Here is a 20,415-nt window from a genome sequence, read left to right on the forward strand (position 1 = left end):
CTGCTTTTTCCTTGAATATTTTGATGGCTTCCTGTCTTACATTGAGGTCTTTCATCCATTTTGAGTTTATTTTTGTGTATGGTGTAAAAAAGTGGTCCAGGTTCATTCTTCTGCATGTCGCTGTCTAGTTTTCCCAGCACCACTTGCTGAAGAGACTGTCTTTATTCTTTCCTGCTTTGTTAAAGGTTAGTTGGCCATATATTTATGGGTCCATTTCAGGGTTCCCTCTTCTGTTCCATTGATCTGAGTGTCTGTTTTTGTGCCATAACATTATACTTAATGATGAGAAACTCAAAGCTTTCCTAGTAAGATTAGGTACAAGAATGGCCTTTGTAACCAATCCTTTTCAACATCATCCTAGAAGTTCTAACTAATGCAATAATGCAATAAGATAAAAGAGGAAATAAAAGGCATATAGATTGGGAAGGAAGGAAAAAATTGTCTTTGTTTACGGATGACAGGATCATCTATGTAGAAGATCCAAAAGAATCGACCAAAATAACTCTTGTAACTAATAATCGATTACAGAAAGGTTGCAGATTACAAGTTTAATATACAAAAGTCAACTGCTTCCATATATACCAGCAATGAACAAGAGAAATTTGACATAAAAAACAATACAGGGTACCTGGGTGGCTCAGTCAGTTAAGTACCTGACTTCGGCTCACATAACGATCTCACAGTTCATGGGCTCAAGCCCCGCACTGGGCTCTGCGCTGACAGCTCTGAGCCTGGAGCCTGCTTTGGATTCTGTGTCTCCCTCTTTTTACTCCCTTGCTTATGCTCTTTCTCTCTCTCTCTCTCAAAAACAAAATAAACATTAAAGAAATATTAAAGGGGAGCCTAGGTGACTCATTGGTTTGAGCATCCGAGTTTGGCTCAGGTCAAGATCTCACAATTCACAGGTTTGAGCCCCACATCGGGCTCGCTGCTGTCAGTGCAGAGCCTGCTTTGAATCCTCTGTCCCCCTGTCTCTGACCCACTTGCTCTCTCTCTCTCTCTCTCAAAAATAAATGAAATGGGCGCCTGGGTGGCTCAGTTGGTTGAGTGTCTGACTTTGGCTCAGAACATAATCTCACAGTTCATGAGTTCAAGCCCCGCATCAGGCTCTGTGCTGACAGCTCAGAGCCAGAAGCCTGCCTTGGATTCTATGTCTCCCTTTCTCTCTGTCCCTCCCTCACTCTCACTCTTTCTCTCTCTCTCTCTCTCTTTCTCTCTCTCTCAAAAATAAAAACATTAAAAAAATTAAAAAATAAAATATTAAAAAATTAAAAAATACCATTTATATTAGCATCCCCCAATGAAATATTTAAGTATAAATCTAACAAAATATGTACAAAACCAATATGAGGAAAACTACAAAACTCTGATAAAAGAAATCAAAGAAGAACTAGCAAAATGGAGAGATATTTCATGTTCATGGATAGGAAGACTCAATATTGTCAAAATGTCTTCCCAACTTCATCTATGGATTCAATACAGTCTCAGTCAAAATCCCAGCAATTAATTTTGTGGATATTGACAAAGTTATTCTAATGTTTATATGGAGACAAAAAAGACTCAGAATAACCAACACAATGTTGAAGGAGAACAAAGTTGGAGGACTGTCACTACTCAGCTTCAAGCTATGGTAATCAAGACTGTTGTATTAGCCAAAAAGCACATAGATCAATGGCACAGAACAGAGAGCCCAGAAATAGACCCACATAAAACTGATCTTTGACAAAAGAGAAAGGCAGTTACAAGGAGAAAGGACAGTCTTTTCAACAAATGGTGTTAAAACAACTGGATGTCCATGAGCAAAATAAATAAATAATCCACCTAATCTAAATGTGGACTTTATGCTTTTCACAAAAATTAATTAAAAATGGATCAAAGGCCTAAATGTAAAAGGAAAAAATATAAAACTCCTAGAAGGTAACATAGGAGAAAACCTACATGACCGTGGATATAGTGATGACTTCTTAGATATGACACCAAAGACATTATCTATGATGGATATAACTCATAAATTGTACTTCATTAAAATTAAAATCTTCTGCTTGGTGAAAAAGAGTCCAGAAAACAAGATGACACACAGATTGGGAGAAAAAAATTTGCAATACACTCATCTGATAAATGACTGTTCTCTAAGATATACAAAGAACTCTTAAAATTCAACAATAAGAGAACAAATGAGCCGATTTAAAAATAGGCCATGGCGCACCCGGATCACTTAGTTCAGCTTCTGACTCAATCTCAGGTCAGGTCTTGATCTCAGGGTCATGAGTTGAAGCCCCACATTGGGCTCCATATGGGTCATGAAGCCTACTTTAAGAAAAAATGGGCCAAAGTCCTTATCAAAGAAGATGTATGAATGGCAAATAAACATTTGAAAAGATGCTCTACGTGATATGTCATCAGGGAAATGCAAATTAAAACAGTAAGATACCACTATACAACTATTAGAATGGCCAAAATGCAGAACACTTGACAACACCAAATACTGATGACTATGTGGAACAATGGAGACTCTCATTTATTGCTGTCAGAAATGAAAAATGATACAGCCACTTTGAAAGACTGGCAGTTTCTTACAAAACTAAGCATGTTCTTACCATATGATCCAGCAATCACACTCCTTGATATTTACCCAAAGGAGCTGAAAACTTAATGTCTGTACAAAAACCTGCACATGGATGTTTACAGGAGTTTTATTCTTAATTGCTAAAACCTGGAGGCAATTAAGATGTCTTTCAATACATGAATGAATAAAGAAAATCTGGTACATCCAGACAATAGAATATTATTCTATGAGCACTATGAGCACTATAAAGAAATGAACCATCAAGCTATGAAAAGACATGGAGAAACTTTAAATACATATTACTAGGTAAAAGAAGTCAATCTGAAAAGTTTACATACTGTATGATTCTAGTTATATGACATTCTGGAAAAGGCAAAATATGGAAATGGTAAAAACATCAGTAGTTACCAAGGGATGGGGGGAGGGATGAATTGGCAGAGTATGGAGGATTATTAGGGCAGTGAAAATACTCTTTATAATACCATACTGATGGATACATATCATTATACATTTGTCTAAGCCAATAGAATGTACAAGATCATGAGTGAATCCTGATGTAAACTATGTACTTTGGGTGTTTATGATGTGTCAATGCAGGTTCATCAACTATAACAAATGTACTACTCTGGTGGGGAATGTTGACAATGAGAGAGGCTACCCATGTGTGAGGGGAGGGGATATAAGGGAAATCTCCTTATCTGCCCCTCAATTCTTTTGTGAACCTTAAGCTGCTCTTAAAACAGCCTTGGGGTGCCTGGGTGGCTCAGTCGGTTGGGCGTCTGACTTTGGCTCAGGTCATGATCTCATGGCTTGTGAGTTCTAGCCCGGCATCAGACTCTCTGTGCTAACAGCTCAGAGCCTGGAGCCTGCTTCAAATTCTGTGTTCCTCTCTCACTCTGCCCCTCCCTCACTCATGCTCTGTCTCTCTGTCTGTCTCTCTCTCAAGAATAAATAAAACATTAAAAAAACTTTTTTTTAATTTTTTTTAACGTTTATTTATTTTTGAGACAGAGACAGACAGAGCATGAACGGGGGAGGGTCCGAGAGAGAGGAAGACACAGAATCTGAAACAGGCTCCAGGCTCTGAGCTGTCAGCACAGAGCCTGACGCAGGGCTCGAACTCACGGACCATGAGATCGTGACCTGAGCCGAAGTCGGCTGCTTAACCGATTGAGCCACCCAGGCGCCCCTAAAAAAACCTTTTTTTAAGTCTTAATTTTAAAAAGTACAGGTGCTGGAATGCCTAGGTGGTTCAGTCGGTTAAGTGTCCAACTCTTGGTTTTGGCTCAGGTCATGATCTCATGGTTTGTGAGTTCAAGCCCTGGATCAGGCTCCGCACTGGAAGCATGGAGCCTGCCTGGGATTCTCTCCCTCCCTCTCTCTCTGCCCCTCCTCCGCTCTGTCTCTCAAAATAAATAAACTTAAAAAACTTTTTTTTTAAATACAGGTGAAAAAAATACAGGTGCAAGAGGTCATGATTAATAGAGCTAATGGGTATGGGATTCAAAGCACAGGAAAAGGGTTAAGCTTTGAACAGGAATAAGGAGATTTTCCACTAAGTCAGGAAGCAAGAGGGTAGACAGGTACCTAGTTCTACTAAGAACTTCACTATTACATAATGGTGGCACAATGGTGGTATTCACACTGTGATTTAAAAAATTACTTGATAAATTGTAGAGTTAAAACTGGTCAGTACTATAATTAGAATGATACAGAGAATATTAGCAGGGCCCCTGCACAAGGATGACAAATTCATGAAGCATTCCATGTTTAAGAAAAGAAAGAAAAACAAGTCCTATTTAAAATTTCTTGTGTCCAGGGCACCTGGGTGGCTCAGTTGGTTAAGCATTGGATTCTTGGTTTTGGCTCAGGTCATGATCTCAGGGTTCACGGGAAAGAGCCCTGCACTGGGCTCTGTGCTGACAGTGTGGAGCCTGCTTGGGATTCCCCTTCTCCCTCTCTCTCTGCCCCTCCCCCCAACTCACTCACATTCTTTCAAAATAAATAAATATTTAAAACTTTTTGTGGCCAAGGGAAGATGAAGGAGTAGGAGGACCTTGAGCTCACCTTGTCCCGTGGACACATTGAGGCAGCAACTACATGTATTGCAAACTAATTCTGAAAATGACCTGAATACTGGCAGAAAAGATCTTCCACGGCTAGCTGTAGATAGACCACATCAAAAAGGGTAGAAGGAATGGAGATGTGGTTGGAAACCAAACCCCCAGTACAAATGACCACAAATACAAGGGACATCACAAGCACAGAGGAGCAAGGCAATCAGATCCCACACCAGGGACCCCTGGCCCTGAAGGCCTGCACTGGGAAGGTAAGTCTCCATACATCTTGCTTTGTAAATAAGTGGGGCTAAGGGGCGCCTGGGTGGCTCAGTTGGTTGGCAGCTGACTTTGGCTCAGGTCATGATCTCAGTTTGTGGGTTCGAGCCCCACGTCGGGCTCTGTGCTGACAGCTCAGAATCTGAAGCCTGCTTCGGATTCTGTGTTTCCCTCTCTTTCTGACCCTCCCCTGCTCACACTCTGTGTCTCTATCTCAAAAATAAATAAACATTAAAAAAAGTTATAAAAAAAAAAAGAAAAGAAAAGAAGTGGGGCTTAACTCCGGGAGAGCAAGAAGGAAATAGGAAAAAGAGAACGAATCCCTACGTTCAAAGAATCAGCACACTAAATGACTTAGCCTGAATACAGAAGCAGCAGTTTGAAAAGTACCTGGGGTATATATGAAGGAAATTTACTCACCAATTTTAGGACATGTGCTGGAGGGGCAGGGATCTGCAGACTTCTCTGGGAACAAAAGTGCTAGTGGGTACCATTTTTATCTTGCCCACCCCTAGCCTACATATTCAGACACTTGTGGAAGCCAGTTCACACACTCTCCATCTACCTTGTTAGTGCCACATGTCTGGCTCTGGCATTCCTCTTTAGACCTGCCCCACTTAACACACACACCTTGGCAGGTGCCCCTGCAAAGTGGCTTCTGCCCCACCACACTTGGCAGGCAGCTCCAGTTGGAACTAGCACCCTTCCAAAATGAATTCTGTCCTGGGGTGGGGAGGAGATAACCACATACAACAGCATGCCTGCAGTTCCTAAAGGTGGGCCTCTTAGCTGACTGCACAGACAGCCAGCACCAGCACTACCCTTCCCTGCATCTGTAGCTATCACAGCACCTAGCTGTAAACAACCAGGTTTAGGGCCAGACCCACCCACCAACAAGCCCATGAGGGCTGCAGCAGGGCCTCTCAACAGTGTAGGAACCAAACCCTGTCTACTGCACCTGCAGTAGGTGAATTGGTTATTGAAACCAGTTGGGGTGAGGGCCAGCCCCGCCCACCAGCAGGCCCACAGTAATCACAGCTCATCCACAACAGGAGGGCACATGTAGCTCATATAGGGAGCACTTGGTTCTGGTGTACAGGGTAACTGTACTACAGGGCACCATGAGGCCTCTCCTATACAAGGCCACTACTTTCAAGACCAGGAAAAAAAAAAAAGACCAGAAGATGTAGGTGACCTACATGACCACAAAGAAACAAACACAGAAATAGACAAAATGAGGAGACAGAGGAATGTGTCCCAAATAAAAGAACAAGCCAAAATCACAGAAAAAGAGCTAAACAAAATGGGCATAAGCAATATGCCCGATAAAGAGTTAAAAGCAATGGTCATAAAAGTACTCACTGGTGGTGATACATGGGGGCATTTGTACCCCAATGTTTATAGCAGCGCTTTCAACAATAGCCAAATTATGGAAGGAGCCTAAATACCCATCAACTGATGAATGGATAAAGAAGATGTGGTTTATATATTCAATGGAATACTACTTGGCAATGAGAAAGAATGAAATCATGCCATTTGCAGTAACGTGGATGGAACTGGAAGGTATTATGCTAAGTGAAATAAGTCAGTCAGAGAAGGACAGATATCATATGTTTTTACTCATATGTGGATCTTGAGAAACTGAACAGAAGACCATGGGGGAAGGGAAAGGGAAAAAATAGATACAAACAGAGAGGGAGGAAGGCAAACCACAAAAGACTATTAAATACAGAGAACAAACTAAGGGTGGGTGGGGAGGTGGGGAGCAGGAGAAAATGGGTGATGGGCATTGAGGAGAGCACCTATTGGAATGAGCACTGGGTATTGGATGTAAGCCAATTTGACAATAAATTATATTCAAAAATAAATAAATAAAAGTACTCACTGGACTTGAAAAGAAGGTGGATGAACTCAGAGAGAACTTCAAAAAAGAGATAAAAACTATCCAAAAGAACCAGACAGAGGTAAAGAACACAATAACTGAATTAAAAAATGCATTAGAGGGAATAAACAGCAGACTGGGAGACACAGAAGAATGGATCAGCAATCTGGAAGACAGGATAATATAAAGCAACAAAGCTGAATAGCAGAAAGATAAAAGAATAATAAAAAAAAGAGAACAGCTTGGGGTACCTGGCTGGCTCAGTTGCAAGAGCATGCAACCCTTGATCTCAGGGTCAAGAGTTCAAGTGCCACGTTGTTTTACTTAAAAATAAAATATTTTTAAAAAAGAGAACAGCTTAAGGGACCTCTATGACATCATCAAGCATAATAATGTTTGCATTACAGGGATCCCAGAAGAAGAAGACAGAAAGAAGGGGGAAGAAAAAATTATTTGAAGAAAAAATAGCTGAAAACTTCTCTAATATGGGGAAGGAAACTGACATCCAGGTCCAGAAAGCACAGAAAACCCAAAACAAGATGAATCCAAGTAGGTCTACACAAAAACATATAATTAAAATGGCAGAAATTAATAATAGAGAAATTTAAAAGCAGCAAGAGAAAACAGTTACATACGAGGGAAGCCCAGTAAGGCTACCAGCTGAGTTTTTCAGCAGAGACTTTGCAGACCAGAAGGGAGAGTGGCATGATATATTCTAAGTGCTGAAAGAAAAAAAACCAGCAACCAAAAATACTCTACCAGGTAAGGTTATCAACAGAATTGAAGAGCAGATAAAGAGTTTCTGAGACAAAAAAAATAGTTACAGAAGTTCATCACCACTAAACCAAACTTAGAGTAAATGATAAGGGTATTCTTTATTTTTTAAAAGTTTATTTACTTTGGGGTGCCTGGATGGCTCAGTCAGTTGGGCGTCCGATTTTGGCTCAGGTCATGATCTTGCAGTCCCTGAGTTCCAGCCCCGCATCAGGCTCTGTGCTGACAGCTCAGAGCCTAGAGCCTGTTTCAGATTCTGTGTCTCCCTCTCTCTCTGGCCCTCCCCCGTTCATGCTCTGTCTCTCTGTCTCAAAAATAAATAAACGTTGGGGCGCCTGGGTGGCTCGGTCGGTTGAGCGTCCGACTTCGGCTCAGGTCATGATCTTGCGGTTCGTGAGTTCGAGCCCCGCGTCGGGCTCCGTGCTGACGGCTCGGAGCCTGGAGCCTGTTTCAGATTCTGTGTCTCCCTCTCTCTGACCCTCCCCCGTTCATGCTCTGTCTCTCTCTGTCTCAAAAATAAATAAACGTTTAAAAAAATAATAATAATAAATAAATAAATAAACGTTAAAAAAAAGAAAGTTTATTTATTTTGAGAGAGAGAGAGAGAGAGAGAGCAGGGAGGGGCAGAGAGAGAGGGACAGAGAAAGAATCCCAAGGAGGCTGTGCATTGACAGCACAGCCCAATGTGGGGCTCAAACTCACCAATAGTGAGATCATGAAGGGGCATTCTTTAAGTGGAAAAAGGCCATAACTAGAAGAAAATTATGAAATGAGGAAATTTCAATGATGAAAGCAAAAATGCAGTAAAGGTATTAGATCAATCACTTATAAAGCCAGCATGGAAGTTAAAACACAAAAGAAGTAAAATCAATTATATCTACAAAAATTAGTCAAGGGATATACAAAATCTTAAAAACAAGGTAACATAGAATGTCATAATCCACCCACAACACTAGACAAATCCATCACACCACAAGGGAAGAAGAAAATATAGATCAGAGAAGACCTACAAAAACAACCAGAAAAAAAATAACAAAATGGCACTAAGTACATACCTATCAGTAACTACTCTAACTGAACTAAATGCTCTAATCAAAAAACATATCATGGAGCACCTGGGTGGCTCAGCTGGTTAAGCATCTGACTCTTTAATTTTTTTTTTTAATGTTTACTTATTTTTGAGAAAGAGAGCATGAGCAGAGGAGGGGCAGAGAGAGGGGGAGACATAGAATCTGAAGCAGGCTCCAGGCTCTGAGCTGTCAGCACAGAGCCCAATGTGGGGCTCAAACCCTTAAACCATCAAACAGAGAGATCATGACCTGAGCTGAAGTCAGACGCTTAACTGACTGAGCCACCCAAGGCGTCCAAGTGTCTGACTCTTGATTTTGGCTGAGGTCATGATCTCAGGATTGTGAGATTAAGCCCCGCCTTTGGGCTCTGTGCTGGATGTGGAGACTGTTTAAGATTCTCTCTTTCTCTCTCCCTCTCTCTCTCTTCCCCTCCCCCATTTGTGTGTGCTCTCTTGTGCTCTTTCTCTCTCTCTCAAAAAAATATGGTGACCAAATGGATAAAAAACAAGAACAATCTATGTGCTGCCTACAAAAGTTTCATTTCAGACCTAAAGAAACACACAAACTGAAAGTGAAGGAATGGAAAATGTATTCCATGAAAATGAAGGCAGGAAAAATAGCCAGGTACACTTATATCGGAGAAAACAGACTTAAAACAGAAGACTGTAGCAAGAGACAAAGAAGGGCATTACATAATGATAAAAGGATAAATTTAACAATACAACTATTATAAATACACACCCAACATAGGAGCACTGAAATAAATGAGGCAAATATTAACATATAAAGAGAGACATTGACAATAATGCAATAATAGTAGGAGACTTTAACATCCCACTGACATCAATGGGTAGATCATCGAGACATAAAATCAATAAAAAAAATTGTGGTTTTGAATGACACATTAGACCAGACAGACCTAACAGATACATATGGGACACTCTATCCAAAAAACCCAGCTGAATACACATTTTTTTCAAGTGCACGTGGAACATTCTCCTCAAAAGATCATAAATTAGGTTATAAAACAAGTCTCAAAATTTAAGAAGATTGGAATCATATCAGGCATCTTTTCAATCACAATGCAATGAAACTAGAAATCAATTACAAGAAAAAAAAACCCATAAAAAACACAAATGCATGGGGCCTAAAACAACCAATGGGTCAACAAATAAATCAAAAAGAAAATTAAAGAATACATGGAAACAATGAAAAGAGAAAAATAACAGTCCAAAATCTTTGGGACACCACAAAAGCAGTCCTACAACCTAAATGTGAGACATGAAACCACAAATCTAAAAGAAAACACATACAGTAATCTCCTGGACATTGGCCATAGCAACATATTTATACATACGTATCCTCAGGCAAAGGAAATTAAATAAAAAATAAACTATTGGGACTATACCAAAATAAAAAGCTTTTGCATAGGGAAAGAAATCATCAACAAAACAAAAAGGCAACCTAACTGAATAGAAGATATTTGCAAATCACATATCTAACAAAGGGATAATATCCAAAATATATAAAGAACTTCTATAACTCAACACCAAAAAACCCCCAAATAATCCAATTAAAAAATGGGCAGAGAAACTGAATAGACATTTTTCCAAAGAAGACATATGGGTGGCCAATAGACATATGAAAAGATGCTCCATATCACTAATCATCACAGAAATACAAATCAAAACCAGAATGAGATACTGACTCACACCTGTCAGAATGGCTTGAATCAAAAAGACAAGAAATAACAAGTGTTGACAAAGATGTGAAGACAAGGGAACCCTTGTGCACTGTTGGTGTGGACATGTAAATTTGTGCAACACTATGGAAAAGAGTATGCAGATGCCTCAAAAAATTAATATTGGAAATCTCATATGACCCAAGAATTACACTACTATTTACCCAAAGAAAATGAAAACATTAGAAAAGATATATGCGTTCCTATAAAAATGAACTACTGGGACCTCCTCAAAATAAAAAGCTTCTGCACAGCGAAGGAAACAATCAGCAAAACTGAAAGGCAACCGACAGAATGGGAGAAGATATTTTCACACGACATATCAGATAAAGGGTTAGTATCCAAAATCTACAAAGAACTTATCAAACTCAACACCCAAAAAACAAAGAATCCAGTGAATAAATGGGCAAAACACATGAATAGACACTCCTCCAAAGAAGACATCCATGTGGCCAACTGAAACATGAAAAAATGCTCAACATCACTCATCATCAGGGAAATAACAAATCAAAACCACAATGAGATACCACCTTATACCTGTCAGCATGGCTAACATTAACAACTCAGGCAACAACAGATGTTGGCGAGGATGTGGATAAACAGGATCTCTTTTGCATTGTTGGTGGGAATGCAAGCTGGTGCAGCCATTCTGGAAAACAGTATGGAGGTTCCTCAAAAAACTAAAAATGGAACTACCCTACGACCCAGCAATTGCACTACTAGCCATTTATCCAAGGGATATAGGTGTGCTGTTTCCAAGGGACACATGCACCCCCATGTTTATAGCAGCACTATCAACAATAGCCAAAGTATGGAAAGAGCCCAAATATCCATCGATGGATGAATGGATAAAGAAAATGTGGTGTGTATACACACACACACACACACACACACACATATACAATGGAGTATTAATCGGCAATCAAAAAGAATGAAATCTTGCCATTTGCAACTACGTGGATGGAACTGGAGGGTATTATGCTAAGTGAAATTAGAGAAAGACAAAAATCATATGACTTCACTCATATGAGGATTTTAGGAGACAAAACAGATGAACATAAGGGAAGGGAAACAAAAATTATATAAAAACAGGGATGGGGACAAAACAAAAGAGACTCATAAATATGGAGAACAAACTGAGGGTTGCTGGAGGGGTTATGGGAGGGGGGATGAGCTAAATGGGTAAGGGGCATTAAGGAATCTACTCCTGAAATCATTGCTTCACTACATACTAATTTGGATGTAAATTTTAAAAAATAAAAAATAAAGTTAAATTAAAAAAAAGAAAAGATACGCATTCCTATTTATTGCAGAGATATTCATAATAGCCAAGATATAGAAGCAACCCACATGTCCATCGATAGATGAATGGATATAAAAGATATGACATGTATATATGCATGCGCACGCGCACGCACACACACACACACACACACACACGCACCGAACTATTACTCAGCCATGAAAAAGAATGAAATTTTGCCATTTGTGGTAACATGGGTGGAACTAGAGGGTATTACGCTAAGTGAAATAAGTCAGAGAAGGAAAAATACCACATGATTTCACTTATATGTGGAATCTAAAAATTTTTTTTAACGTTTATTTATTTTTGAGACAGAGAGAGACAAAGCATGAACGGGGGAAGGTCAGAGAGAGGGAGACACAGAATCTGAAACAGGCTCCAGGCTCTGAGCTGTCAGCACAGAGCCCGACGCGGGGCTCAAACTCACGGACTGCGTGCGAGATCATGACCTGAGCTGAAGTCGGCCGCTTAACCGACTGAGCCACCCAGGCGCCCCACTTATATGTGGAATCTAAAAAACACACCAACAAACAAACAGAAACAGACTCAGAAATACAGAGAACAGGGGCGCCTGGGTGGCTCAGTCAGTTAAGTGTCTTACTTTAGCTCGGGTCATGACCTCGTAGTTCATGGGTTAGAGCCCCATGTTGGCCTTGTGCTGACAGCTCAGAGCCTGGAGTCTGCTTCAGATTCTGTGTCTCTCTCTTTCTGCCCCTCCCTCACTTGCACTCTCTTTTTCTCAAAAATAAACATTAAAAATATTGTTTTTACAAAGAAATACAGATAACAAACTGGTAGTTGCCAGAGGGAAGGGAGGATGGGCAATAGGTGAAGGAGATTAAGAGGAACAAACTTTCGGTTATAAAACAAGTCACAGAAATGAAAAGTAGAGCATAGGGTATATAGTCAAAATACTGTAATAACATTGTGTAGTGATGGATGGTGAATACCCTTATCATGCTGAGCACTGAGTAATGGATGGAATTGTGAAATCACTATGTTGTACACCTGAAAGCAATATGACATTGTATATCCATTGTACTTAGATAATAAAGAATATATAAATAAGAATTCTTGTGACCATTGAAAAAGATATTCTACTTTATCTATAGTTAGTTTATCCCTACTTAATAAAATAAGCCAAAGATCTTACCATTTGAAATACATCAGAGCCTTCATCAAAATCTACCATAGCAAAAAATATCCTGTTGGTAAATGCACTGGAGTATCGCCAGGAGTTTGCCAGGATCTGAAATTCTTCATCAGCTTGCCTAGATACAAGCAGATTTGTGAAGATAAAACATAAAACATTTTTAAAAGCAATCTAGTTTGTCAGCAGTAAAACAGAGCCAAAGAAGCCATAGCAGTTTTTCCAAAGGGGGGAAATATTTTTAAGAGAGAAAGAGAGGGGAGGAAAGGAAGGAAGAGAGGAAGAGAGAGAGAGAGAGAGAGAGAGAGAGCGAGCGAGCAGTAAGGCTCTGCTGACAGGGTTAGGACAAACCTTGGAAAAAATTGCCACCGTTTTGCTATGAGAGAAGGCTTATCCTAAGTGCTAGGGATTTCAACAGAAAGTAGTTACTCGACTCAGCTTCATACTTTGTGCCTGTTTCTTATTTCAAAGCTCTTTAAGTAGTCACTGGAAAAATACAGCTAAGTGTACAACAGCTTTTTTAATACTCTAAATTACTTAAATGTTTAAAGACAAGGTTTAAGTATTTCCAGAGAAAGAAGGCTATAATAGTAATCCATTTTATAAATCTAATATGTAACATGCTAGTTAGTAAATAAAAATACAGTCATAGGAATTATTAGGGTGAAAGATAAGAAGAATCTAGGGAATTGAGATTAAGTGAAACCTCAAGTCACGTTTGACTTTTCCCTTATTGCCCAAATGTTTTCAGTTTCCAAGATCTGATCATTCTTCATTTGCAATTATCTTTTACTCCATCCCTTCTAATTAACTTTCATTGGCACCAGCTAAAGTCAGATCCTTAATATTGGACATTAGAATATTAAAATACTGACTCTAGTTTCTCCTCCAATCCTTCTTACACTGCAATATACATCAGTCTTCCTAAATTACTACTTTCCTGAAACTCCTACTCTTTTCAGAAACCACTATTGCTTTTCTACTACCTTAGAACAGTCTCTAAGCTTTCACTGGTCAGTCAAGGTTCTTTATCATCTAGTCCTAATAAGGCATCTAGCTTTTATGTAGCCTTACTACTAATCAATCTAAAACAGGATTTCTTAATTCCAGCACTTTATTTACCACTATCTCTGTACCCTTGCACACATTTTTATTTGTAACCAAAATTTCCTACTTCTATCTAAATCTGATCCATCTGTCTAGCCTTAATACAAATCCTTTCTTCTTCAGGCCAATCCCAATCTTCCTATTTTAAGTCCTTCCTGAAATCTTGTAGTATGTATTATGTACATAATCCATTTGCTACTTAATTATAAATTGCCTTATATTGTCAGCTAAATTTTCATGTGTGGAATTCATTTCCCTAGCCGTATTATAAGGATAGGCATCTTACACTTCTCATCCTGATAGCACCAAATATATAGTATTATACACATTGCTGTTAACTTTTATTTTTTCAATGAGTTTAGGAAAATGTGAGCTAATATTAAATTTGGTACTATAGAAAGTAAGATACTAATAAACACTTGTCATTAATTTGCATTTAATACAGAATTATGAAGGAGTTTGTGTTTGTTTCCTGATTTTTTATATACTCTTGGTTGCTGAGTAAATTATTGAACTAAGAGTGATTTTAGGGGACGCCTGGGCGGCTCAGCCAGTTGAGCATCTGACTTCAGCTCAGGTCATGATCTCGCAGTTCGTGAGTTTGAGCCCCGTGTCGGGCTCTGCACTGACAGTTTGGAGCCTGGAGCCTGCTTTGGATTCTGTCTCCCTTTCTCTCTGGCCCTCCCCCACTCACACTTGGTCTCTCTCTCTCTCTAAAATAAGTAAACATAAAGGAAAAAAAGTGATTTTAGGGGCACCTGGGTGGCTCAGTCAGTTGGGCATCTGACTTCGGCTCAAGTCATGATCTCGCGATTCATGGGTTCAAGTCCTGCATTGGGCTCTGTGCTGACAGCTCAGAGCCTAACGCCTAATTCAGATTCTGTGTCTCCCTCTCTCTGCCCCTCTCATGTTCACACTGTCTCTCTCTCTCTCAAAAATAAATAAAAAACATTTAAAAATTTTTAAAAAAGAGGGCCGCCTGGGTGGCTAGTCGGTTGAGCGTCCGACTTCAGCTCAGGTCATGATCTCACGATCCATGAGTTTGAACCCTGCGTCGGGCTTTGTGAGGACAGGTCAGAGCCTGGAGCCTGCTTCCAATTCTGTGTCTCCCTCTCTCTCTGCCCCTCCCCTGCTCATGCTCTGTCTCTCACTCTCAAAAATGAATGTTAAAAAAAAAATTTTCTCCAAAGAAGACATCCAGATGGCCAACCGACACATGAAAAGATGCTCAACTTCACTCATCATCAGGGAAATACAAATGAGATACCACCTTACACCTGTCAGAATGGCTAACATTAACAACTCAGGCAACAACAGATGTTGGTGAGGATGCAGAGAAAGAGGATCTCTTTTGCATTGTTGGTGGGAATGCAAGCTGGTGCAGACACTCTGGAAAACAGTATGGAGGTTCCTCAAAAAACTAAAAATAGAACTACCCTAGTTGCACTACTAGGCATTTATCCAAGGGATACAGGTGTGCTGTTTCCAAGGGACACATGCACCCCCATGTTTATAGCAGCACTATCAACAATAGCCAAAGTATGGAAAGAGCCCAAATGGCCATCGATGGATGAATGGATAAAGAAGACGTGGTATATATATACAATGGAGTATTACTTGGCAATCAAAAAGAATGAAATCTTGCCATTTGCAACTACGTGGATGGAACTGGAGGGTATTATGCTAAGTGAAATTAGTCAGAGAAAGGCAAAAATCTTATGACTTCACTCATATGAGGACTTTAAGACACACAACAGATGAACATAAGGGAAGGGAAACAAAAATAATGTAAAAACAGGGAGGACAAAGCATAAGAGACTAATAAATATGGAGAACAAACAGAAGGTTACTGGAGGGGTTGTGGGAGGGGGGATGGGCTAAATGTGTAAGGGGCACTAAGGAATCTACTCCTGAAACATTGCTGCACTATATGCTAACTAATTTGGATGTAAATTTAAAAGTAAAAGAAAAGAAAATTTAAAAAAAGGAGTGATTTTAGATTTTACGTTTATTCATAACATCTCTTCAAATATAAGTACTATGGGACCAATTACCTTGACTATCTCTTAACTCTAGGGAGAAAAACCTTTAAGAAAAGATAGAAGTCTTGGGGTAGCATAATATATATTCTAAAAAAAAAAAATTGTCTATTCCTTCACATAGGCCCAGGTTGTCAGAATTTGGAAAGCCTTCAAGATTTTATTAAATTAGTTCTTCACAGGGTAGCTTTGTCATTTCATTTAAAGTGAATTCCCAGACCACACACACTGATCTCAAATATAAGTTAAAAAAAAAAACACCAAAAAGCTAAAGCTGTTCTATTTTTCAGTACCCACTATTTGTACTTTTGTTTAAAGAAATATAGTCCTTTTGTTTAAAGTCCTTTTGTTTAAAGAAATATCAATCTTTGTTCCTAAGATCATTCAGAAACAGGAAAATAAAATCAATACACCATTGTTTGATGAAAGTTTAACTGAGATTAGTCACCATTTCCACAGTTTATAATCACAACAAAATAATCTAGAAAAAAGAAAACATCTCTAAATCATACATCTTTATTTTCTAAAAATGTTCTCTTGTAATTTCAAATTTGGATATAGCTACCATTATTGCATTAATAATTATCTCTACTTTTGGGTAAACCAGTTAAAAATGTTGGAACTTGTTTCTTCATAAATGAGAGAATACTTGCTTTACTTACCTTCTGGGGTTGTTGTATAAAATAAGAGTATGAAATTGAAAGTACTTACAAATGATAAAATACTACATCAATGCTACTAGCATACATTTGTATAAGTGACACCAATTTACAAGACGATTATTCAACTTTTACGTTATTCCTATCATGGCTACCAGAATACTTTATCCTTGTTTTTTGTTCCCCCCACTAATGTGGGAAACTAAGAAATACTGTAAAAGGGCAGTAGTATTATGTGTTACTACAGACATCCTAAGTAAGATACAGACATTAATTGTTTATGTACCCACTGAACCAATTTGGTTCTTCTGGGATTGAGAAATGGTTAAAATCTTATGTTATTTAATTTTAAAGTATAGTTGAAAGTTCATACTTGCACACAACACACTGTCTGTGAAGTTGGAGAGCAGTGAACATGACAATAACGGAGTAGTTTCTTGGTGGGGCTTTAACAAGGCGACGAAACTTGTCTCCATTCATTCTTATTACGGGTCTTTTATTGGTCCACTCCATCAGTTGACTAACCTTTTCTGATAACACCATCTAAAAAAAAGGGAGGAGCATAGTGTTAATGCTCTCAACTTGTCATCTGAAGTTCCTTTGAACTAAGCAACTTAAAAACCAAGACTAACAAGCAGAGGTACGTAGAAAATGTGAAAGACAGAAAAATAGAATCTACTAATTGGAGCTGATTATGATATTTATTCTTAAAATTCTATTATTTCATAATGAGATTTAATAAGATACTATACTGTTGATGTGAATTACTTATTATTTACTAATAAATAAAATATAAAATCATAAAACCTTTCATTTACCAAAGATTCCAAAGAATGTTGAGTTAAACCAACCAGCTACTTTTTGTATAAGATGTTGCTTCTCAAAACCAAAACAAAACACGCCTATAAAGAAACTGGAATAGTTAAAACAATCTCAAAAACAAAGAACAAAATTGGAAGAATCACTCTACCTGATTTTAAGGCTTACTATATAGCTACAGTAAGCAACGCAGGGTGGTACTGATAAAAAAGAATAGATACATAGATCAATGGCATAGAGACAAGAACCCAAAAATAGACCTATAATAAGTATAGCCAACTGATTTTTCACAAAGGTGCAAAAACAACTCAGTAAAGGAAGGAGAGCCTTTTCAGCAAACAGTGCTGGAGCAACTGGACATCCATAGTAAAAACCACAAACCTCGAACTAAACTTCACACTTTATACAAAAAACTTAAATTGGATCACATGCTTAAGTATAAAAATTAAAACTATAAAAAATCTTAGGAAGGGGTGCCTGGGTGGCTCAGTTAAGTGTCCAACTTTGACTCTGGTCATGATCTCGCAGTTCATGAGTTCAAGCCCCGCGTTGGGCTCCGTGCTGACAGATTGGAGCCTGGAGCCTGCTTCAGATTCTGTGTCTCCCATTCTCTCTCTGCCCCTCCCCTGCTCCTGCTCTCTCTCTCTCTGTCAAAAAATAAACATTTAAAAAATTAAAAATTTTAGGAAAAAATAAAAAAAAGGGGCGCCTGGCTGGCTCAGTCAGTAGAGCATCTGACTCTTGATCTCGCAGTTGTGAGTTTAAGCCCCATGTTGAGCATAGAACTTACTGAAAAAAGACTTTTTTAGGAAAAAAAATAGGAGAGAACATTTAGGATCATGGGGTAGTTAAAGAGTTCTTAGACCTAAAACCAAAAAGCACGATCCATAAAAAAGAAAAAAAAAAGATAAACCTCATCAAAATTAAAACCTTTTCTCTAGGAAAAACCATGGTAAGAGGATGAAAAGACAAGCTACAGAGTGGGGAAAAATATTTTAATATCATGTATTTGACAAAGGATTAGTAGCTACAATATAATTTTAAAAACTATCAAAATTCAACTGTGCCAATACCAAAAATCAAATTACCTCATTAAAAATGGGCACCTGGGTGGCTCAGTCAGTTAAGCGTCTGACTCTTGATTTCAGCTCAGGTCATGATCTCCCAGTTTGTGAGACTGAGCCCCATGTCAAGCTCTTCATGGACAGCACAGATCCTGTTGGGGATTCTCTCTCTCCCTCTCCACCCCTACCCTGTTAATGCTCATTCTCTTTCAAAATAAAGAAACACTTTTTAAAAAAATGGACAGAGAACCTGAATAGACATTTTTACAAAGACATACAGATGGCCAACAGAAACAGAAAAAAAATGCTCATCACTAATCATCAGGGAAATGCAATCAAAACCACAATATTACCTCACAACTGTCAGAATAGCTAGAATCAAATAGACAAGAAATAACAAGTGTTGGCAAGGATGTGGAGAAGGAACCCTTATGCACTACTGATGAGAGTATAAATTAGTGCAACCACTGTGGAGGTTCTCAAAAAATTAAAAACAGAAATACCATATGATCCAGTAATTCCACTCCTGGGTATTTACACAAAGAAAACAAAAGCACTAATTCAAAAAGATATATGCACCCCTATGTTTACTATAGCATAATTTATAACAGCCAAGATATGGAAGCAACCTAATGTCCATAGACGTATGGATAAAGAAGACATCTAGAAAAATGTTGCTATGGCCTATGTTACAGACTTTACCGCCTGTGCTCTCTTCTAGGATTTTTACAGTTTCAGGTCTCATACTTAGGTCCTTAATCCATTTAGAGTTTATTATTATGTATAATGCAAGGAAGAGGTCCAGTTTTCCCAACACCCTTTGTTGAAGAGACTGTCTTTTTTTCCAGTGCCTCCTTTGTTGAAGATTAATTGACCATATAATCATAGGTTTGTTTCTGGGCTTCCTATCCTGTTCCATTGATCAATGTGTCTATTTTTGTGCCAGTGCATACGGTTTTGATTACTACAGCTTTGTAGTATAACTTGAAGTCTGGAATTGTGATACCTCGAGCTTTATTGCTTTCAAGATTGCTCTCGCTATTTGGGGTCTTTTATGGCTCCATACAAATTTTAGGATTGTTTTTTCTAGTTATGTGATAAATGTTGTTGGTATTTTGATAGGGATTGCATTAAATCTGTAGTTGCTTTGTGTAGTTTGGACATTTTAACAGTATTTCTTCTTCCAATCTATAAGCATGGGATATCTTCCCATTTATTTGTGTCATCTCCAATTTCATTCATCAATGTTTTATAGTTTTTAAAGTACAGGTCCTAGATACTTCTTTCACTAGCCTTCTGTCTTCTCTAGTATGTGGTTTTATAATGGAGCTTCTCTTTTCACATTTGAGTTGAAAGCTTTCATTTTTTATTTTAATTTTGTAACTTATTTTTCATTTTTGAGCTAGAGTACGTGAGTGGTACAGGTGGGCAGAGCAGGGGAGAGAGAATCCTAACCAGGCTCCATGCTCAGTGTGGATCCCAATGCAGGGCTTGACCCCGTGACCCTAGTATCATGACCTGCGCCAAAATCAGGAGTCAGATGCTCAACCACTGAGCCACTCAGGCGCCCTGAGTTGAAAGCTTTCTTGATCAGTGTAAAATCTCTAGTACTGAAGAAACTTCTTCCTTAGGGTACCTTTTATCCATTGTCTACAGCCCATTGTTTGGGTACTGAAAGCTATGGCTCAGAAATAAAAATTTTGTTTTTCTACAGCATCTACACTAAGTCCCACTATACATTCCCCAGATACCCTTTATTTTCCAAAGACATAACCTTCAAAAGTAAAGAATTAAAATGTTGCCCATGCCCTTCATGCCCTTCTATTTATTAATATTTTATAGTTATTGGTAAGATCCACAAAGAACTATAGTACAGAAAAGTAGGTGGTTTATCAAATGAATTAT

General features: G+C 38.6%; 1 protein-coding gene and 1 pseudogene across 2 annotated transcripts in view; one reads left to right on the forward strand and one right to left on the reverse strand.

The window, feature by feature from the left end:
* The window catches only part of MAGT1 (magnesium transporter 1), a 59,470-nt gene that overhangs the window by 32,265 nt on the left and 6,790 nt on the right, over nt 1–20,415 (reverse strand). For both annotated transcript variants that reach the window (XM_019824007.2, XM_004000661.5), the window contains exons 2-3: nt 17,001–17,170; nt 12,826–12,943 (exon numbers count right to left, since the gene is read on the reverse strand). In XM_019824007.2, the coding sequence (XP_019679566.1) occupies nt 12,826–12,943; nt 17,001–17,170 (288 nt within the window). The remainder of the gene's footprint in view (nt 1–12,825; nt 12,944–17,000; nt 17,171–20,415) is intronic.
* LOC111558823 lies at nt 4,251–4,340 on the forward strand (annotated as a pseudogene).

Source organism: Felis catus, chromosome X (genome assembly GCF_018350175.1).
Source record: "Felis catus isolate Fca126 chromosome X, F.catus_Fca126_mat1.0, whole genome shotgun sequence".
NCBI classification, from domain to species: Eukaryota; Metazoa; Chordata; class Mammalia; order Carnivora; family Felidae; genus Felis; species Felis catus.